This window comes from Protopterus annectens, chromosome 11.part0 (assembly GCF_019279795.1).
Source record: "Protopterus annectens isolate FY-2018-M chromosome 11.part0, PAN1.0, whole genome shotgun sequence".
Taxonomy (NCBI): Eukaryota; Metazoa; Chordata; order Ceratodontiformes; family Protopteridae; genus Protopterus; species Protopterus annectens.
In genome coordinates this window covers 682,432,538-682,456,173 of record NC_056745.1, presented here as the reverse complement: position 1 = coordinate 682,456,173, position 23,636 = coordinate 682,432,538, and the positions used below count along the sequence as shown (strand labels likewise).

The following is a 23,636-nucleotide window of genomic DNA, read 5'->3' as shown; positions in this document are numbered from 1 at the left end:
TGCGAAGAGCACTTATGGCTAACATCAAAGATTGAAACAATACTAATTTCATGAACTTTAATCATATTTTGACTTTGGAATGGGGTCCACTCCCATCATGGTATTAAAAACCCAAAAGATTTGAGAAATTAAAAAAGGGAGAAACCGTATTATAAGATGTCTTCATCCTTGTCATCATGGTCTCTGATTAGGTACAGCACCAAGCTATGAATCGAAAGATAGGGTGGAGAGCTCATTGAACATCGTCTGAAAGATTGTAATAGCAAATTGCTCTTTTCAAGGACAAAAACAATCTAATTTGTAAAGCTTAGCAAATATATGGACTACAGTGCAAGTGGCTGCTCCTGCTTCTCAGATAGCTAATGACAATACTTCTCAAAAAAAAAAAAAAAAAATTACAGCTGGAGTGCACCTTTAAGAAGGTGGCATAATGGGATCTTAAGTTTTACCTGCTGAATAATAACAAAACCCAACATAGCTGCAAAGGACACAGACAGCAGCAGCATCTACATCTGACTTGTAAGTCTAAGTAACTCGTGCAAATGAATTCCAAGCTGAGCTTCTGTTCTGGAACTACAGTTCATTCTGCACATTTTGAAAGCAAGGCAAGCACTGTTACTCAAGAGTTCTTCTCTCTCTGCTTAAAGGACTCCAGTATTTTGTATTTCCTGTATGGATCTAGTTCTGAATGCAATGTCTCATAACTGGGGGAAGCTGGAGTCCAAACACAACAATGCATCCCTTAACCAGGCAATACTGAGCTTTAGGATTTGCGAATTTGTGCACATCTGACAAGTCAGATGCACTTCACAACACCTAAACACACACACACACTCATGTGCACACATATCTAGCAAGCCAGATTCATTTTGTTACATCTACACATAAGCCCACTTGATCTTAACCAAAAAGATGAGAAGCAATCTGCTGCATTTCCACTAAAAGCAGTTGCATATTCTATACAGTTCACATCTCTTACACTCTAAATCTTTTTCATAGCACAAAATTTTCTGAAAGCAGTAACCACAACTTTGAAAAAAATAAATGTTTTACTGTAAGATAACTGCACACTTCACTCAGCCTGTCACATAAGACAATGTCTGTTACAATTTTTGACTTGAAAAAAAATGTTCTGAATAAAGAACAACTTTCAATACTAACTCTCTCCTGGCTGAAGAATAAAATAAACTAGGAGCACAGTCTTCCATGAAAAGAATTAAAAAGGACAAAAAGCTAAAATGGAGGTATAGTAGGCTTCGCTACAATATCATGAATTTTACATATGGAGAGCGTCTCTTGGAAGGATTAAAGCAGTGAACTCCTTCCACAGATAACTTCATAACCAGTCTAGAGGCCAATGTAGGATCCCACAGAAGGTACGATGACAATGCCAAGCACTGAGATATAATGGAAATGTAGAATTTTGAGGAAATATGACAAGTCTTTACTCAGTAAATGCAAACGTAAGTTTAACAAATTTGGACAATACGCCTAATAACTAATAGTCATGTTCCTTGTACCACTGAGAAAAAATGTTCTGACAAATATGAATTATTCATAGCGTGTGTTATGGCCTCCTATAAAATGTTAACTGCTGAATGTATGACAAGCAGGCAGTTTAAACAAATATCTCACTCACAGGCAGCATTAAGCAACAGATAGGAGTCATCTTTTTTCCTAAAAGAGAAGATTCTTTCTGAAAGGCAGATGGAAAACTTAAAATTCCATTCCCATTAGAAAACAGCCATGCTTGCTTTAATCAGAAGGGAGCTATGACGATTATTTGCATATTTACATCTTAAATGTATGATCCCAATTTGAACCAAGGGAATGAGGGGATATTCTTATAAAGATTTATTCTCTGCAATCTCATCAAAGCAACTTGCCTCTTGGTACAAAACTGGGGATCTAGGCAGTGTCTTATAATAAAAAAGGTCTTGTTCTAGAACTGTCAGCTGTTGAAAAAAATGGTGAATTTAGTAGCCACTTGTAATTCAAAACAGTGTTCCTCTTATGCTGTCTGCAATCACATTACACTTAACTGGCACGTGAACTGCTATTAGTGAAGACTTCTGGACAACACTAGTGTCCTGATTTGCATGGCTAATTTACAGAGGAGATGTGATTTTGAGCAACTTTCCTCTTTATATACGATATGACAAGCAAAAGGACTATTCTGTGAATGCCACTACTAAGTGCTTCAGTGACTAAAATCACTGCCATCATCTCCTTTGATTCCAGTCTCCTATCATTTGCTGAAGTTTATATTCAAAGTTTGCTTGTAGTGCAACATTTTCTGCATAGAGCAGCTGTGTAACGTACCCTCCAACATGTTAGCTAATGTAGCCCATAACCAGTATGAACAGTGTTTGTACCTGTGTTATGGCATCCTTGTAGAGATTCTGCACTGATTCTATCAGTTTCTACAGCAAACTGGTGAAATTAGAAGATTATAAACATTGAGAAAGAAGGGAAAATAGTGGAACAAGTCAATAGATTTACGTATCTGTGAGATGTGGTTTAGGAGAAGGGAAATTTGAATGGGGAGGTCAGAGCTAGAATCAGAGGTGCTGCAACCAACTGTTAACAGAGTATCAGGAAATTCACAACTCAAAAAAAAAATATTTCCTTAATTTAACCAGTTTGCTCACCCAGTATTTCTGACAGAGTAGTTTGCATGGAATTTTTAAAATCTGCCAACTCATTAAGCTCCCAAAAATTATGTTCCCAATTACCTTTTTCTTCCCAAGCACACCTCCAACATTTGCAATCTACTGGAGTAAAAATAATTTTTTGAGTCTGCTTGGGGTATAAAAAAAATGAAAAGACTTCCAGGGAAAAATTTTAAATCCTCTCAACTTTGTTGAATATCTAGGAGCGATACATATATCCTCTCCATTGTTTTTATTAATTGCTTATCTAATCTCTCTCTCCAATCCTTTCTATCATCCTCTGGCTGATTCCTATAGTTATGTAATATTTTATATGCCCTACTAATTTTCCATTTTTAACAGCAGCTTCTGTTCTAGAGTGTAGTAAAAACTAGCAGTATTGGTCTTTCAGTTAGGATCCACCTATTCTTTTCTCTTTGCTATACTCTGATATCAATCCTTGATAGGGAGGCAATCTGTAATGACATGAAGCAGAGCATGTGCTTTGGAGTCTCCTACAAGTTTAACAAAGTCAAAAAAATATGAATATTTCTAGGTTTTCTTGTTCTGCTATATTTCGCAAAAGTGACTGGTGCTTTGTAATATTACATTCATTCATAAATTTTTGAGTTGCTGGTTTTCTTTTCTGTTGATCTCTATCTCTCAACTCCAGTCTCTGGTTCATTTCCAACGTACACCTGGTTCTTCCAGTCAACTCTTGTGCAGTTCTTGGTCTCCCAAGCATTTTCCTTTGGAACACTGGGAAATGTTTCACTGTAAAAGTCTTTGTATGAGCTTTATTATCAGAAGAATAAGCAGAGCCCCCTTTTGTTTGATAACTCGCTTTTTGTTGGACAAACTTTTGTATTTCCTCCTTAGCATGTTCTGCCTCAAAAGATGACTTTGACCCTACAGGAAAAAAATATCCTGAGGATAGCTGGATACAGCACCTCGAATCTCACAACTGCCTCTCGACATTCCCTAATTGCTGAAATAAATTTACTCCTCTTCTGCCTAGTGTACAGTGAGTAATCATTTTCCACAAACAACCTACTGTCTCCAAATTTTACAACTTTGTCATTTTGCCACAGTTTTGTCAGAATCAGCTCTTTCTGTGGATTGCATCTTTACTGTTAGACGTCTTGGCTGCTTTCTCGTGGCCAGATTTGGATCATACACAGATGGTGCCTTATCAATTAATAGCTCTTGCTGTGGAATACTAGTCCAGTTGCTTATTTTTGCTTTCATAAAATTAATACAGTCTGTTCCTTTCAGTTTCTCTGGTATGGCACAAAATATCAGGTTTTCTCTATGTGCTGTGTCCCATAATTCTACCATTTTTTGAAACATCTCTTCTTGAGCAGTCTCGTACTCAGCCAGCCTTTTCTTCATTTTGACCTATGATTTTTGTAATTTTATCAGCTCATCTAAATATCTATTTAAAGCTTATTGCATTTTTTTTCCAGCCTTTTATTTGAGTTGATACACTCCTTTAGTGTTTTGTTTATTTTAATCAGCTCTGAGCACATTTGACTTCTTTTTTCCTCTAGATTACTTGAAATCATGTCTTGTACCAAAGCTTGAGCTTCAACTGGTTTTTGCTGACAGAGGCAGGATTTTTCTAAGTGTTTTCTTCTCACCTTTTGTGGCTGACTTTCTTTCAGGTTCTTTAAATTTCTTCTTTGCTGGCATCCAGGCAGTGCACTTACTAGCGTGTAACTGAAATTTACCCAGAAAGACAAATTCACAAGCCCTATTTTCTGAGTTTGGGTGAGCTAAGACTAAGCCATTACTCAGTGTGCAACCATACTGGAAGTCCCAAGAAACTGTACTTATTCAAAAGTAGTACTTTCTGAAATACAAAGTTAATAAGAGAGAACACCCTAAACGTGTTATAATACAATTAAGCATCCTAAGTAGTCACTGTTCCTCCAAGTCTTAGAGAAAAACAGAAAAATTAATGTTTTATAGCATAAATAACTTTTTTAAACAAATGTTTTTATATCACTGTGAGAAAAGGCAAATGAAAACCACTTAGTCTTGGAAAATTTAATGCATGTTAATCACATGGTTTCCATAAATCATTCCACAAGTGTGGTACAGAATGAGAGAGTCTTAAAGGTATATTTTTAACATATTGTACTGAAAACATTCAGAAATATTCAGTAAACTTATTAGAAATATACTATTTAATTCCCTGAAACATATTTACATATTTTAGTCCAAAAATATTTAACTGTTTTTTAGCTCATTAGCAGCAGGGCCTTCAGATGGGCTTCCCCCTTTAGTGTCTGACTGAAGAATGGTGAGTTGCTGTTGCTGCTGGGAACTGGGTTATATTAATGTGAGTGACAGCTATATCGCTCTCCAGCTACCAGATCCTTCCACTCTATTGCAAAAAAAAAAATGCTATTGTTCATAATATGGCAATAACCAAACAGAAGAGGACTGAGGACATGGATGAAGAAATATCAAAATAAAGTAAAAGGGACATGGAAAACAAAAATGAAAACATAATACTTGCATGCAACTCAGCCTTCCCAGCCAAAATTGGTATTTACCCTTTCACTGATTTTAATTAAAGAAAAATGCAAAATTAGGCCAAAAGTTTTCCCCATTCTTCCCTTGACACATATTCTATGAGCAATATGAAGTTAAGATATTTCCCAAAGTATACATTCTACATAATTACTTTAATCACCGCCTGCAATGTTCCACTTCTCCAGACTTTTAAGTGTTCAGTCATCATCATCATCTCCTAGCAAACTTTGCCCTAAAATCATTTCTGTGACAAATTTTACTTTAGGTTGTCAAAAATAAAGTTTTAAAATGTCTGACTGAAACCAGATTTCTTCTTTGCCAAATAATCCTACAATATTACAATGCTGCTCAACTTAACTTTTGTATTTCAGTATACCCTTACCTTGTCCTTGCCCTAGTTTCTCTAATCATAACCAAATAAGCCAGTGCTCATGTCCAGGATTTTCTTCCAGGGATCAGAAACTAAGACATTTGCTAAAATGCATAAGTACAAATATAGTCTAGTATATTGTCTAATACAGACCAGACCTGCCTTCAAAAGTTATATATGATCCAAACGACTATGGAAGACCAATTTGTCTTTCTCACTGTTAAATTTAACCCTGTACCCCAATCCAGAAAAGTGCCACAACTGTATGAATTTAATCTACCCTATGTTTCAATCATCTGAATAAAATAATTAAAATGCTACTGTGAAATTACAAACTATTTAGCAAAATGCAAACATTTCTCATCCCTTTTTCATAGTCATCAGAAGTAGGATTCACTAAGGCTGTATGCAGTGCATAACATCATAGTGCTGTAAATGCATTGATCAACAGAAGCATGTATCAGAAAGAATAGGCTAACCATATGACGTGGCTGATGCATAAAGGCATAGTATGCTTACATGCATGGAGGGATCTACTTCTAAAGCTCGAAGTTTCAAAACTTCAAACAGCTGAGACCAGAAGATCGATGTTGTGAAACTTTGAAAGCGAAATAAAAAAAAATGTTTTTCACATTTTTTTGCGGGGGGGGGGCCTCCCTGCAACCCCCCCACACCCTCTGCTAAATATATATATATATATATATATATATATATATATATATATATATATATATATATATATATATATACCAACTCCAAGACTGCACTACAATGAAAAAAATGGTAAATATCCCATTCCGCACTGTACGGCAATCTTCATTCAAAACGTTCGAAGTTTCAAAACTTTGATCGCTTGGTCTTGGCCATTTGAAGTTTGAAATTTTGAAACTTCGAGCTTTTGAAGGGGATCTGTACAGAGATACATGTGCAAAAAACATTTAGATAATTCTTATATGGCAGTACATATAGAACCAGAGTGTAAAAACGTGTTACAAAGTAACACTATATGGTTCCAGTGTCCAAAGTCAGGCATGTGTAACCGCATAGCAGAAATGGACATCTTATTCCTAGTCAGTGACACTGCTGTGTGACTACTGGATGCGTGGATGGTGCTGTCAAACAAGGACAAAAAATTTGATATGTACAATCAGCAACAGTACCAGGCACAATGTAGCCACCAAATTGATTTTAACTGTGTGTTGCAGGAATATTAACTGAACTGGAAGTTAGTCAGTGTTTGCTGAATTTTGTTATTTGCTAGTAATTACAGGTGTGGGGGTAGCCACATTCTTTGATTTCCTGTCCTTGCCTATTTAAGTGGTACAGTGTGAAATATTTTCTGCTTAAAAACCTCAGCTTTGGCTGGCTAAGAACTTGCTGTATTCAACTAGACGTATAAGAGAATTTAAGTACCTTTATCTGCACTTTTTTTTTTTTAAAAAATACAGTATTTAAATTGATTTTAACTGTGTTTTGCAGGAATATTAATTGAACTGGAAGTTTTGACTCTGCTCTTCTTAGTGGCCTTGAAACTGCCCGCCCCTCTTGTAAATTTGTGTTTGGATACTCCTCCTGGGCCCATCTCATTTGCTCACTCAACTGAGTGCAGTGAGATCATATTCTGATTTCAGGCACTCCTACTGTGTACAAAGAGAGCATCTGGGAAACAGAAAAAAAAATTAAGCTTGTTTCCTGCCTTTCCTGTTAAGTGGTATAGACTATTTGTAGGCTTCTGAGCCCCCAAGCCCTTCTGTGTTGGAGGGAAGCCTTCTAGCTTAGTTTTTTTTCTTATAACTAGCCAGTTTTCTAGTTTCAGCACACAAATCTGTTTCTTTGATCTCAGCACTTGTTCAGAAAAAAAAATTTCATCTGCTTTTACTGTACTTGTGTTTCTACCTACTTTATTTTACTTTTGCATCATCTTAAAAGTACTCAATTGTATTTATTACTGCTTGGTGTAACTCATTCTAAGCCTTTTGGTTTAAACACTTGGGCTTCGGACCAGTTGTTTTGCACTGAGAGGGTTTGTGGTCTGCACTGTAGTGGCAGAACAGGTAGCTTACATCCTTCTAGGTTGGGAACTGCTGATTGAGGGCTCAGTGTCTGTTATTCTAAAAGTGTATTAATTCTGGTTTAAGCACTTGGGCTTTCAGGCCAGTTATTTTACATTAAGAGGGTTCGTGGTCTGCACTCTTGTGGGAGGAGAGGCTGGACTCTGCCCTTCTGAGCTGGGAATTTCTGGTTAAAGACTTATAGTGCATGCATATCTGAACTGCTTCTTACTGAAGTTGGTGCGCCTTGTTTGCTGTGGCATAGACTGGATTTGGGCCTGCTGGATCTAGCTTTGTTTGTGTAACTTGAGCACTAATCCAGGCATTCTCTAAAGTATTCAATTGTATTTATTACTGCTTGGTAGTAACTTGACTAAAGTGTAGCTATCATTCTAAGTCTTTTGGATTAAGCACTTGGGCATCAGACCAGTTGTTTTACATTAGGAAGGTTTGTGGCATGCACTGTGGTGGCAGGACAGGTAGCTTTCATCCTTCTAAGTTGGGAACTGCTGATTGAGAGCCCAGTGTCTGTTATTCTTAAAGTGTATTAGTTCTGGTTTAAGCACTTGGGCTTCAGGTCAGTTATTTTACATTAAGAAGGTTCATGGTCTGCAATCTTGTGGGAGAAGAGGCTGGACTCTGCCCTTCTGAGCTGGGAATTTCTGGTTAAAGGTTTATAGTGCCTGAATATTTGAACTGTATCTTACTGAAATTGGTACACCTTGTTTGCTGTAGCATAGACTAGATCCAGGCCTGCTGAATCTAGCTTTGTTTATATGCTTGTTGTTTGTTTGCTTGTTATTTCCTGAACGCTAATTCCACCTAATACGGCTTCTCAGCTTCTGTGGATTACTAGTGATATCTGCATTGCTTACTGTACTTATTTCCTTGTTTCACTTGAAAGAAAGTTACTGTTTGTCGTTTTTGCATTTAAGTTACCTGTAACACATTGCACTTAAGTTACCTGGCACTAGCTCTCTAAAGCAATTATATAAGTCAGCATTAAAATTAAAAGCACTACACCCTCACTCCCCACTGGCCCTTGTTTTCAATTATTAAGGAATTCCCAATATTATTCTAGCATGTCCAAAGGTCAGTTGTCAATCTCCTCTCCAGTCCAGCTGGTGAATCTGGGAATCTTGAGGCAATGTTACAACTGCCTCATGTACACAGACAACCCTCTCCTCCTCCCAACAAATTCCAACACATGTGAGAGATGCAACCATATAGCCAAACTGGAGGCTAAGGTCTCTCAACTCAGTACTGGCATAACCAGTCAGGAGGAGAAGGAAACCACACTCACTACAATTCCAGTCTCACATAAACCTACCACGACAGCAAACCAAACACATAGTCACACAAAAACATACTCGGAGGCTCTAAATAAAGATCTGCCTAAGCAGCAGAGACCTCCAAAGCAGACACCCAAGCAACCGCTACCCCAAAACAAAACACGTGCAACACATATCTCACAAAGCCAGTGTGCCGAACAGTCACAGCTCTTAAGACTAAACAACACACCTGATACACTTGTAATAGGTTTATTTAGTTTCTTTACTACAAGTTATGTTATATTAGTGCCCGTACATTTGTTGTGCCTCTGTCACCTCTGAGTCCTCATGAGATGATTTGATTCTAAACCCTCCCATCCTCCCACCCATCCCCCGGTTGAACAGAGGAACAGATCTCAGCCAGCTCATTGCTCTTGTCGGAGGTCCTATTACCTCACATAGACCCAGCACCATATCCGTCTCTATGATCCGTCCTATTTATATCCGTATAAGGTTTGGGTCTCTTATTCTCTTTTGCTCTAGTGGTTTTGGTATTTTTGGTGTGGTAATGTTTTTGAGGGTGGAGAATGTCCATTAATTTGGGTTGGTCATGGCCTTGGGTTGAGGCAGGAGGTATGCAACTGAATAGCATTGAATGAGATAGAGTTGGAGTTTCATGTGTTTGTTTTGAGTCCTTTTGGAGTCCTTTTATCCTTTTTTGGGGAACTTTTGGGTTCTGCTCTCTTGCGCGGTGTGTCGTGGTGATGAGGGACATCTGTGATATCATACTCTATCATTAGTCTGTACTTGTGAAAGACATGGGGGAACAATGACCTGGGTGGGAAATGAATCCGTTCACTTGATTGATGTGGGCAATGTAGAAAGGTCTTCGAACCACTTTTGCTAAGCCGTGAGCTCCTGGGAGAGCCCCTGGTCTTCTGGGTCCCCCCCCCCTGACCTAATCTGTGCTTCCTAAGATAGTGCTTTTCCCCATTACCTTGTTTTGTTACCTTGTTTTTCGAGGTATGACTACCACTTTTTTACCAGGCACTTTGGGCCATGGCTCTGGCACCAGCTATCGGGAGTCCAGTTGAAGGATGTCTGTGTCCGATAATACTATCCACTATGGTTATCAGTTTCCAGTCAGTCATCACTTCCATCCAGTCTTTGTCGTCCCTAGTACTGCCTGTACTCTTGAAAGTTGATGCCGAAATCAATAGGGGGGCATGGGGGCCCTGGGACTGCTCCTTGTAACTTGACCTGGAGTCTGGGCTGGCTCCTAACCCTCTTCTGCCCTGTGGGCACCCTGTGGGTTCTGTCCTTTACCCAGTTTTGGTACATATGGGTTGACATATGGGTTTACATTTTCTCTGTAGGTGTCTAGTGTATAGTAACTAGTCTGGGGTATTTAGGTCAAGGTAGGCTGTATGGACTGCCTTTCTTTCTGACTCAATGACTCTTCATGTGAAGAAGTGACTGTTTGAAGAAGTCGTCAAAAGATCTGCCAGAATGACAGCCAACATGGGGGTTCTGTCCAAGGTCTCCAAGTCCTCGTCTATTATGTTGTTTGTCTATTATCCTATCCATCTCCATAGCTTTGCAGGCTTGTTAAACATGGCTTATAAGTGGAATTAGGGTCCATAGAGGCACGGCACTTTGTGGAGTGGGACCACAGTTGCCAGACGCGCCACTCTGGGCACATATCCTGTAGTGAGGTAAGATTATTAAAACAGCTGCCTTATGGGCGGTTTTCTTCATTGAGTTCATGTATGTAGCACACAGCCGGGGACCCCATCATCCCATTGATGCTGTTTTTTTTTTTAGAGAGCAGAGCTTCACCTCACCTGTGAGATTGTCTGGAGGGGAGGCTACTCTCAGTTGGGATAGTTATCTCTCCTCTGTAATAAGTGACTCTATCGTCAGGCACACTGACGTCCCGCTCACCAGGCTGAACAAGGAGAGGGTCACGGTGAGCAGCCTGTCAGGCGCTAGGATCCGTCACATAACACAAGCACTCAGGTCACTCCAAGGCAAGTACAAATATGACTCAGTCATTGTCCATGCTGGTGTGAATGACCTGAGACGTACCTCCCTAGACTACATGAAGAGAGACATAAAGGAGCTCTCTGAGCATGTAGCCCAGGCCAGTATGACCCTGACATTGAGTAGCATCTTACCCTCACCAAGAATGATGCCACAATATGAAGACAAGATGATCAATTTCAACAATTGGCTTAAGTACTGGTGTCATTCAAAGGGGATCCAATGCCTGTCAGCTTGGGATGATATGCTCAAGCCACGATGCTTCGCTAGGGACGGCTTGCACCTGTCACCCCTGGGCTTTCGGATATTGGCAAAGGCTCTTGCTACCCCCATAGTGCCTTTTTAGGCAAGGCTCAAAAGACAAACCCACCTCCATAGGTATCACAAGGGATAAGAAACTAAGAGTAATGCTACTCAACGCCAGAAGTCTAAACCTCAAGATGCATGCACTCGAAACTCTCCTTAGCATGGAGAACATCGATATCTGTGCAGTAACAGAAACCTGGTTCAGGGCTCGAGAGCACCCCAGCACTACCAGGTTATACCTCATACCATGCTTTTCGCCCCAAAACTTGGACCAAACCACAAAGGAGGGGAGTATCGATATTCATCAAAGATACCCACACCTCCAGGTTGGTGGCAAAGCACGAAGCATCAGAGACTATCCATGTGCAACTAACAGTGGGTAAAACTGCCTTCCAGTTTATAGCCTGCTACAGACCACCCTCCCAAACCCAGGAACCCCACTCGGCCTTTCTGAGAACACTGGAAAACATAAAGGTCTCTCCAAACACCATTATATTGGGCGACTTCAACTACCCAAACAAAGACTGGGAGCATTACTCTAGTTCCAACATCCTAGCCCAAAGGTTCCTAGAATTTATAAACTCAAATGCTATGGAACAACTTGTTACCACTCCCACAAGAGGAAAACATACTGGACCTGATCAACACCAACATGGGGACTCTATGCTCCAGACCAGAAGTGTATCCCTCACTGGCAATATGAGACCATAAACTAATCTCACTGGATATTCACATTCCCACCCCTGCCCAGAAAACCACAGTGAAAAACTTCTCTAAAGCAAATTTCACACTCCTCAAAACCGAGGTGGAATCCTTCAAAGCCCCCGGGCCTGTGGAAAATATGGCCCAGACAGCAGAATCCTTTATAAATGCATTCTATGAACACCTTCAGGAATGCATGGATCATCGATCCCAAATAAAACCAAGACCCAATCCTCCAAAGGCAGATGTCCTGTCTGGTGGACCCCAGCCATAAACAAACTATACAATAGAAGGAGGAAGCTACTAAATGACAGAGCAAAATCCCAAAAGGGAAGGCATCACTGATCAGTATTAGCAAAAACTACGGGCACTCATAAAATTGTCTAAGGTCAGCTTGAGAGAAAAATTGCACAGGACACTAAGGATAATCACAAGGCTTTCTTTAGTTATGTTAGGAACCTGGGTGGTAATTCCCAGATATGCTCAGAATTAGTCCAAAATGAGTAAAAATGCACTGAACCCACAGACATTGCCAACATCCTAGCTGACAGGTTCAGCAAACTCCCCTCCCACCAAAGGGCAAATATCTATCCCAGCAGAATGCTGCCCCTGACATCTCAGATGCTCAGGTAAGAGCCGCCCTCTCCAAAGCAAAAAACACAGCATCAATGGGACCAGACGGTGTCGTCCTACATGAACTCCAAGAAGAGCTAAACCCAAACATAAAACTACTGTTCAATCTCAGCCTTACTACAGGATATGTGCCCAAAGAGTGGTGTACAGCAACAGTGATCCCTCTCCATAAAGGTGGTGCCTCAACGGATCCTGGAAACTATCGCCCCATAAGCCTGACTAGCTTGGTCTGCAAAGCTATGGAAAGGATCATAATGGACCTCATAAATAAAGATATTGGGGACCTACAGACACTAGATCCTACCCAGTTTAGCTTTGTTAAGGGCAGATCCTGCCTCTTAAACCTGGTTGATTTCTTTGAAACAGTCACCAAGGCCATTGACGAGGGGAAGGTGGTTCACACAGCCTACCTGGACCTTCCAAAAGCCTTCGATACAATACCCCACTCGGGCATTATAGATAAGCTCACCAGCTTAAATATAAACCCCTATGTCACTAGATGGATTGCAAACTGGCTCAAGGACAGAACCCACATGGTTAGAATTGCTGGAGCCATGTCAGACTCCAAACCAGTTACAAGTGGTGTCCCACAAGGCTCAGTCCTGGGACCTCTCTTGTTCGGTATATATTTCTCGGAGGTACAGGCCAACACGGAAGGACTGTGGTTGACCAAGTTCGCAGATGACTGCAAACTAGGCCATAATCGACTCTCCAGCCGACACAAGCATCCTCCAAAAGGGCCTCATAGAAACAGACAACTGGTGCCAGAGCCATGGCCTCAAGCTAAATACCAAAAGTGTATAGTCATCCCTTTGGCAAAAGTGCCCACAAATTACCACATAGGTGGTAATCCATAAAGTACAGAAGTAGTAATTAGGGACCTGGGGACCCAAGTTGATAGCAATCTCTCATTTGACAACCACGTGGCCAAAGTGGTTAGAAAAACATTTTATATAGCCCACCTAATCATGAAGGGATTCACATCTAGATCAGGGGAGGTCATCGTGCCTCTTTACTCATCCCTCATCAGGCCCATAATTGAGTACAATGCCCCTTTTGGGATGTACCTTACCAGACACCTGCAGCAACTGGAATGACCCCAAAAGTACCTCACCAAGAGGATCAAAGGGCTCAAACAGATGCCATATGCTGCCCGGTTAAAGAAACTCCAGCTCTACTCAGTGGCATACCGCCTGTTCAGAGGCAATCTGTGCCTGACGTATAAAGCCATGTCCAACCCGTAATTAATGGACATGCTGCACCTCAGAAAATCCAAATCCCATCGAGCTACGTGCTCGAGAGACTTGAACCTCAGCACTGAAACAAATAGGACATGCTGGAGGGACAGATTCATAACCCAGAGGCTCCCTTCACTCTGGAATAAAGTCCCAGTCCAGGTTAGGCAGAGTCCCTCATTGACTCTCTTCAAGAGGAATCTTGATGAGTGGATGGGAGATCGTAGGTTTATCCCGGGTATCACTTCTGTGTCACTGTTAGACAGAGGCACAGTATACTAACCTCGAAAAAGGGCATAGCAAAATAAATTTAAAATGGGTGGCGAAAGCCAAACACATTCTGGCTAGGCTTATAAATGCCCTAGGGCAGATAGCCTAGTATGAACCTATGAACAGTTCAGATGAGCGGAAGTCCATCACTGGTGTGTGTAATACCTTAAACTTCCTGTAGTGGGAGGCCCATGGGATAACACTTTTAAGGACATATCAGTGTTTCAGCTACACAGCTCCAGAATGCCAATCAATTTTGATGTTTTATTTTTAAGTCTTCATTTTTAAGTCCTGATGGGCACATTCAGGATGCTTAAGATATTAGTGACGACTCTAGTCTGGCTGTTTTTACTGCATGATTTATGCGGTGGTGGTGCTGCGGTAGCGTTGTCGCCTCACAGTTAGATGTTGCACGTTTGATTCTCAGAGCGTCTTCTGTGTGTCAACATGCGTGAATGGGCGTTCCTTCATTGAAGGTTGTGTGTTAGGCCCGGCAAGCCAGCACATAAAAATCTACTGCCAATCATTAGCGGACCGGAGTTCCGCTGTGGCGACCCCTGACCGGGAAATGCCGAAATACAGCTATCGTTATTTGGAATATTTTGCAGGTACCCTAATATTTACAGACAATAGGCCTGATTTTAAACTCTGTGTTTTTAAAGTATAGCAAAAGCAATGAAAGACAATAGTGTTGCCACTCTTAATTAACTCCCTCTCACACCAACAAACAAATTTTCTTCAGTAAAATGAATCAGAGGGAGAAACACGGCAGAAATAATATAAAAACTTTAATACGGTTAGTGCTTTCACATCACAGATGCTTCTTCAGACCACGAATAAAACAACCTGAGGTAAAACCACTTTATATACTTCCTGAGCTCTACCAAATTGCTGTTAATTGATTACATCTATTCAGCACTCAAGTTAGAGAGACACCATATGTCTTTGGTTAGATACCGTATTAAAGATTTTATATTATTTCTGCTGTGTTTCTCCCTCTGATTCATTTTGTTGAAGAAAGTTTTTAAAGTATAGCCAAACAATCCACTTATGCTGTACTGACAAGGTCAGAAAAAGGACTAAAACGTCTGTCTACTGCTAGCAGGGTTTAGCCTTATTGGCCTGAAAGTACCCATAAAGATTTAAAGTAGAATGTTAAAAGTAAAAAGTCCTATACATTCAGAAGGCATGTAGCTGAAGTTCTCTTATGGCCTTAAGGGGTCATTTACATACATGCCATGGGCCTCCACTGCAGGATATTTTAAGTATTACACAGCAAAGACTCTTGCTTGCCTGGGTCGTTCTTGCAATTTTCATTGAATGGTTTCATGTGTGAACTTTTTACCCTTTGGTTTGCAAGTTTGGGTTGGGTTGGGTTGTACTGCCAAGGGCTCCAAATGACTTATCTATGGCTCTGTAAGAACTTACCACAATAGTTGACTAGCTAAAGTTTATTTTCAGAGGAAACAGAAAAACAAAAGGTTTAACTTTCTTCTGATGTAAAATACAAAACTGGGAACATCTGCAAGACTAGTGCCCATGAGAGCTCAATACAGTTTGATCTCCAGCTAGTACAGACAGCAACATTGTTTTGAAACCTATTGCAAGAGTAAATACTAAATTAATAAAGCAGAAAATTTCTGTGGTATGACATAAAATGGAAAAAAGTATGAACAAGGAGTTGATTTACTCAGTACAGTTGTGTAAAATCTTACCATGACAGTAGATGTCCTTCTCTTCACTGCTGCAGTATTCCTTACAATCAGGATCCCCTGCCAAGGGTAGCCTGACGTCCAGCCAGTATGCCACAGCCTTTAAGTTGTAATAGGGATACCATACACCTTACAATAGGGACAGTACAAAAGCTCAAGAAGAAAGTTGGGAGGAAGGACCAGCAGAGCCCACACAGGATAGCCCTAGAAACATCCAACTTGTAATGCTTGATAAAAGCAAGCACAGAAGTCCAAGACTGAAGTTAGTATCCAAACCTTGAAAAAAAAAGGCATCAGAAGAAGCTACACCTTAGAAGAATGAGCCCTAATAGAGGAAGGAAGGTGTTTCCCATGAAAGGAGTAACAAAAGTAAATGGCCTTAGAAATCCAAGAGGAAATAATTTGCTTGGAAACAGCTAATCCTAAAGACCTTGGATGAAAAGAAAGAAAAAAAAAAACGGTTCAGATTTACAAAAGGCTTTAGTTTTATCCAAATATCATCTGAATTGTCCATGCAAGTATGAATAACACTCACTAGCAGATTGTAGAAAATGGAAGAAGTTGGCAAATGAGTAGACTAAGAGACAATTCAGTAACCACCTTAGGCATAAAAGGAGGATTAGTATAAAGAGAGACCTTGTCCTTATGAAAAACCAAAAAAGGAAGAAGAGCCATAGTGACCTGCAGCTCAGACACCTGTCTGGTGAAGGTAAGGTCCAAAAGAACAGTATCCCAACTAACAATGCTGTAAGGAAGCTGAAACTGCAGGCTGAAAAGGAGCCAGAGTCAATTTTTCCAAAACAAAATTAAAATCCCAGGAAGGAAGAATAGGCTTTCTGGGAGACCTAATATGAAGGACACCTTTAAGAAATTGTTTGACCTCAACTCTAGAAGCCAAAGGGGAGTCAAAGGCAGACTAGCAGAAACAGCTGACAGGTGGGCTTTAACAGAAGAGTAATGCCAACCTAGCATTGAGTAAATCACACAAATAAGAGAGAACCAAAGGAGCTTTCACATAAAGTTGGATCCAGGTTACGAGAAAGACAGCAGAGAGAAAATCTCTTCCATTTGGATAAATACAATTTCCCGGTATTGGGTTTCCTGCCCTCCCTCAGTGCGCACAGCATGTCCTCATAAAAAGGTGCCTAAAAGGGTCAAAACCCTATCACCCAGTGTGTCAACTGGACAGCACACAAGTGGGATGGATGAGAGACCCCCTTGACTTGTGTGACTAGGTCCATTTTGTGAGGTATTGGAAAATCCAAAGGATGAGAATGTTGAAGCCAGACTGACTTTAGGAACCACTGGAGCTTTCTCATATGAAGCTTGGCCAGAGAAAGCATACAAATGGTGGAAGGCATGCACCCCAGAGCCCTTAGAAACTCCATAATGGAGACCAGAGGAAGACAGGATTGAAAGAAAGCAATCAGAGTTAAGGCCTTGAGGGGAAGCAGGGAAGCCAGCATTGGAAGCCTGGAGTCGGCACCCAAAAAAAACATTCTCCCGACAAGGAGTTAGCAATGATTTTTGGAAGTTCACTGTAAACCCTAGGCTGTGCAGGAGACGAGCAAAGTAAAGATGCTGAAGTATGTCTCTGGAGAGTAAGCTGTCCAGATAAGGAAAGATCTGAATTACCCTCAACCTGCAAAATGCAATCACAGGAGCAAGGCATTTGAAGACACTTGGGGCAGTAGAGAGGCCAAAGGGAAAAGCAGAGAACTGAAATTGCAAGGAAGAGAAAGAGACATGTAAAAACTTCCTGAAAAGGGGATGAATAGGGATATTGAGACATGCATCCCTTAGATCCAGACAAACTAGGAAAATCTCAGGAAGAAGAGGAGGAAAAAAGATTTGAAAGGAAAACATCTGAAAGGAAGGAACCTTCAAAAAAGTATTGAGCTGAGAGGGAAATCCAGAATGGGTCTCCAGGTACCTTCTTTCCTGGGAACCAGAAACATTCTAGAGTAAAATCTTTTCCCCTTTTGAGGAGAAGGAACTTCTTGAACTGTTCCTTAAGACAAAAGCCTCTGAAGAACCCCTGGAAAAAAAAGACAGCTATTCCCGAGGAGGCTGAGGAATGCCCAAATAAGAGGGAACAGATTAACAAATCATGTAATACCCCTGACAAATGATGGATAGAACTCAAAAATCTTGAGTGATCTTTAACCAAAATGGAAGAGAGGGAAAGAGAAAGAGGGACATAACTGAGGAGACAGGGACGAGGATAGTAAGATTGAACCTGGCTTGTCTGGAAAAGGTGGTTTCTGAGCTGTAGGAGTTTGAGAAGACTTAGCAGGAGGAGTCGTTCTACCACCCTTTTTGACCTTTGGGAGGAGGGCAAGACCATCTGTGGACAAAGGCAAGTTTAGTAGGATAACTGCTCTGAAACTTGAGAACAGGAGGAACAAAATTATGTTTCAAAACCATCATGGAAGTATCGAACAGAGAAAACTATAAAGCAATTAAGACAAGCAAGTGTCACTGTTAGAAGAATATAGAAGAGGGAACAGATCAACAAAAATACTAAGAAAGATAGACATGATAAAAGCAATGCACAGTATTAGAACAGACCAGGATCTATCATGCACTATCGCAAATAAACTAAAAATCTCAGCACAGGCAGAAAAACTTAGAAGATGCACATATAAATATAAAGGAAAACTACAAAAAAAGCAATTTATTAACGACTCAAACATTTTTTTATAGAGAATTGGAAAACAAGGTAAAAAGAACTGAAAGACAGCCAAAAAAAGACGAAATAAATACATTTTGGAGAAGTGTCTATATAGATCCTGTGGAACATAAAGATGCTAAATGAACAGAAGTAAAAGAAAGAATAAGAAGTTTAAAGGTACAGGATATGAAATGGGATGAATTAACAGCTACAGCGATTGAAACAAAGTTAAGAAAAGCCTTAACTGAAAACCCCCAGGCCCAGATGAAGTACCCAACTTTTGGTTAAAACTACTGACATCTTTGCATGAAGGTTTAGCCATGAGTAAGAACTATTTACATGCACACCCTGAACAGACACCATCCTGGCTAACAGGAAAAACAATGCTCCTACTTAAGAGTGAACCTGCAAGCTACACTAAAAATTACAGACCAATAACTTGCCTTCAGACGATGTATAAAGTATTCATGATAATTGATACTGACAGAGTTTATAGTCATTTAGAAGAGAACTCAATTATGGTAGTAGAGGAAAGTCATATGGAACAAGGGATCATTTGTTGTTAAATAACGTCATAGTGGAGAACTGTAAAAAGCAGAAGAATCTAAGTATGGCATGGACCAACAACAAAAAAGCATTTGATAGTATCCCACATTCATGGATAAAAAAGTGCTTAAAATGTATAAGATGACCCTACACTGATCGACTAAATTACAGTGACCACGAAACAGCGTCAGACCACTTTACAATTAAGCCATGATAAAAGACAAACTATTATCCCATGGGTAAAAATTCAAAGGGGATATTCCAGGGTGACCGTGTGTCATGGCTGCTCTTTTGCCTTGCCATTAACCCATTAAGCTATCTACTTAACATCTTAAGCCATGGCTACAACTTGGCTCCTAGAAAACAACAAAGTGTAAAGACTTCTCATTTTCTCTTTGTCGATTTAAAACGATATAGCTCATCAGATGAAAAACTGAAAGCACAACTGCAAGCAGTCAAAAGTTTTCAGATGATATAAGAATGTCATTTGGTCTTGATAAATGTGCAAAAACAACCTTTAAAGCAGGAAAACATCAGTTTGGGACAAGAATGTGATATAAAAGAACTTGAGCAAGAGGGAATGTATAAATATTTGGAAATTGAAGGATCAACAATAAAACATGAACAAATGCAAATAAAACTTAATAAGGAATACTTTAGAAGACTTAAATTAATTCTGAAAACAACGTTGACATCTAGGAACAAAAATCCAAGCTATGAACTAATTTGCTCTTTCTGTCTTACCTTACAGTTTTAGAGTGATTGCCTGGTCCCAAAACGTGTTGGCGAGATTAGGCAGGAAAACAAAAAGGGTGCTTCATGCTCATCAAAATGATTTATAAAAATCAGTGCATACCAAGATTATATATTCTCCTTTCCGAAAAAGGGACGAGACTCCTTGAAATTGATGACATGTATAGATCTGCAATGTTGAGACTCCACACAGATATGCTGACCTCACAAGACCTAAACTTAGTGAAAGTTTTGAAACATGAGGAAAATAAATCTAAGATGACTTCCCTGCTTAATTTAGCAGAAGCATATTGGCATCAAGCAGGAATGGAATTCAGACCAGTAGAAGATAAAAATCAAGTAGCAACTGAATGTACCAAAAAACAAAATAATATAAGGTGAAGGACTAGATGAGAATGCAAGAAATGTGGAAAATGCATAAATATAGTTGCAAGTATAGAAAACTTCTGGAAGAACCTCATGTTGATCAGGAATGTTTAAGGAGAGGCAAACTCAAACCAAGAGATGAAAGCTTAATATTGGTGGCCCAAGACTGTGAGCTATCTACACACTGGTTTACAAAGTCCATTGAACATGTGGGAGAGACAGACAAATGTAGGTTTTGTAAAACCGAATTGGAAACAGATGCACACCTCATTGCTGGTTGTGACATACTACTGGCAGGAGGACTGTATACTGAAAGACATAATAATGTGGCAAGACTGTTGCACTACAGATTGTGCAAACATTATGGTACTGAAGTGGCTGAAAATGAGCCACAAAGCATCATAGAAAATGAAGTTTACATCACATGGGATCACCCATTACCAACAGTTCAAAAGATAGATGCTAGAAAACTGGATATACTGGTCCACGAAAAGAAGCCAAAAGTAACATTGATCATTGAATTTGCCACACTCAGTGACTACAGTGTCTTGCGTATAGAGAGAGACAAAGTCATAAAATACCAGGATCTGCAGGCAGAAATGAGAGCAATGTGGAAGAAAGATACCCAAACAGTTCCAATAGTACTAGGAGCAACGGGTCTTATAAAAAGGAATCTACGATCATATTTAGATATGTTACTAATACATGAACCCCGTAAGAATTGCAGGAGTCGTCATTACTGGGTACACTGTGGGTGCTGCAAAGGGCACTTTTGGCTGACATCAAAGATTGAAACAATACTAATTTCATGAATTTTAATCGTACTTTGACTTAGGAATGGGGTCCATTCCCGTTATGGTAATAGAAACCCAAAAGATTTGGAGAAATTAAATGAGGCCGATACCATTACATCTGTTATTAACTAGGTCATTTAAGAAAATGGGAGAATCCTCAAGATTGCAGACATGCACGTATTAAAATTATCTTTAAGGGAAAGGGGAAAAGGATAAACCCAGAATCATGCAGACCCATAAGTTTACTTTCTTTTTGTGGAAAACTAATGGAGCATGTTAGTTTGGATAACTGTCATAACTGGAAAAATTGGGAGTTGCAATCGTATCAACATGCATATGATGAAAACAGATTTACAACTACCTGTAACATGATGATCAATAACACAAAAGCTATAAAAGGAAAAGTGGGCCGTGATGTAATTAATACACACTATCGTCAGCCTTTGATATGGTTAGACTAAATACTGATCAATAAAGTAGAACAGAGTTTTAATGAAATCCTGATGAGATGGATTGCTGTATAGCTTACAAATATGACAAGTATCACATAGCAACTGGAGAGGTGAAATTCTAGGTTACAGTCATGGTGTCCCACACAACTCTGCCCTAGGCCTATATTTGTTTAGGCTGTATCTTTCAGATATGTCTTTTTCATCTGACATGTTCTACACCAGACTACAGGAATGGTTACCCTGTAGTAACACACTTTTCATCCACACTTCACCACAGAAGCTCACCTATGGCTGAGTTTCACATTCACTGATCCTAACAGTATCAACATATAGCGCAAAGAAATACTAGCCAATTTCTCAATCAAAGAGTTAATCTAGTCAGCAGTAATGGAAGGTCAGAGGCTCTAATATCTAAAGAATCATACATTCACCATACGATCTAAGGTAACTCTCAGGCTTCACAACACACTCAATGTATACAGTTCAAGACAAGGTAAGCAGAAAGACACTTCTGGAATACACTATTTATCAACCAAGCTACCCTAAATAACTTGACTGCAACAAAGTAGGTGCATTGACATAAATTATGGAGCAGAACATCTACTTAATCGTGGGACACAGGTATGTAATAAGGATTAGCAAATCTGAGAAAATGCTAGTGGTTTGACACCACAAGCAAAACGAGTCTATATTAAAACATCGAACTCTTAAAACAGTGAACGATGTTTCATCGACCATTTTTCAGCGAAAGCTGAAAATCTCGATACCTCAGAACAGCGATTTCTTTCCTAGAGGAAAAAATGCTGTTCCAACCAAAAACAAAAAAACACTGTAAACAGTTCCAAACACATACACACGCACCTTAACCCTAATTCTACCCCCCCCAAAAAGTAAACAGTTGAGAACACATACACACGTAACTCAACCATACATGTAACGCAAAAAAAAAAAGTAAACATTTTAAAACATATGCACTTTACCTTAACCAGCACCCTAACCCTAAGGTAAGTAACTGTTGCACATTCACGCTCAGGAGCTATACCGGACAAGGGAATCCCTGAGACCACACTACAGTGCAGAACACGGCAAAGCAACGAAGCGGTCAAGTGACTTCTTTCCCAATGAAAGAATTCACTGAACAGCCACTTCGCAGTTTTGCCTGTTCTCTCTTTAGGTGTTGAAGAAAAAGCATTCGACAAAATGAGTTTTCATCGTTCTAATAGGAACCCAAGCAAAACATACCTTTGATGAAGCTATCTAAAGTATATAAACAATTCTTTTGTTGCAAAAGTGTGCTCATGGTACTCCTTTCCCACAACTCAGCTTGGAAGAAAGAAACAACATAACAGTACCATATACATACCTGACAAGAAACATGAAAATGTTTAAAAAAAGCTATTACATTCAAGACTTTGGTGGAATTGCATTTCAGTACTGTTGGAAGAAATGCCTCAAGAATCAAATGATTTTTAAAGACTTTATTCATTTTTCGATAAAACATTTAGCTGTCTTCCACTAAACACTATTTCACTGTTCTTTGGAGTCATTTATACATTCTGTTACAAGTCTATTTGATATGGCACTACTGGCCAGGGATCACCAGCAACAATCCTTTTGCCAGTAAATATCCTCTTCTCCAGTCCGTAAATACAGCACTGCCAATAATTTGGCATTTTAATAGTCAACCTCTCACAAGAGACAATATTGTGAAGTTCAGTAGGCAACATAATAAAACTGAATGCGAAAATGTAATCTTCTTTTTATATTATTGCTGGTAAAAAGAAGAAAAAAGGTAGTCTCGTGATTTTATTTGAATTCATATCTTCTTTGGCAATTTATTCATTGTATCTTGACAGTTTCAACCTGGGTATAATGTTCATTGATTGTAGCTCTTGGAACAGTAGTTTACATGCATAGGGAATGCGCAACGAAGACACATGGCATGAAGATTTGCAGTAATGGCACCTGAAACAAAAGCACAAGAAGTAAATTACATGAAAACTATATCTAATGATTCATATATGCAGATGGTGCCTATATATCAATGATGGCAGACTCAATATTCTCCCATCCCTACACGTATAAACCGTAGCAAGATCATAAATTGTTTTAGACTATTTTGCAAGCTAATGCATTACTGCTAAGGCATTGGACTTGAAGCTTGCTCTTTTTAACCTTTCATTTAATTTAATATCAATATCTACATTAATTCACAGCATACAGTGCCTTAGTGGAAATATTTTTACTGCAAATAAACATATTTATA

At 39.5% G+C, this 23,636-nt stretch overlaps 1 protein-coding gene across 1 annotated transcript in view; it reads right to left on the bottom strand.

Annotated features, from left to right (window-relative positions):
• Nucleotides 1-22,833: 22,833 nt before the first annotated feature.
• The window catches only part of POLR3B (RNA polymerase III subunit B), a gene marked incomplete in the record, with an annotated part of 1,742,661 nt that continues 1,741,858 nt past the window's right edge, over nucleotides 22,834-23,636 (bottom strand). The window contains 1 exon segment of the mRNA XM_044088141.1: nucleotides 22,834-23,335. Within this exon segment, the coding sequence (XP_043944076.1) occupies nucleotides 23,206-23,335 (130 nt within the window).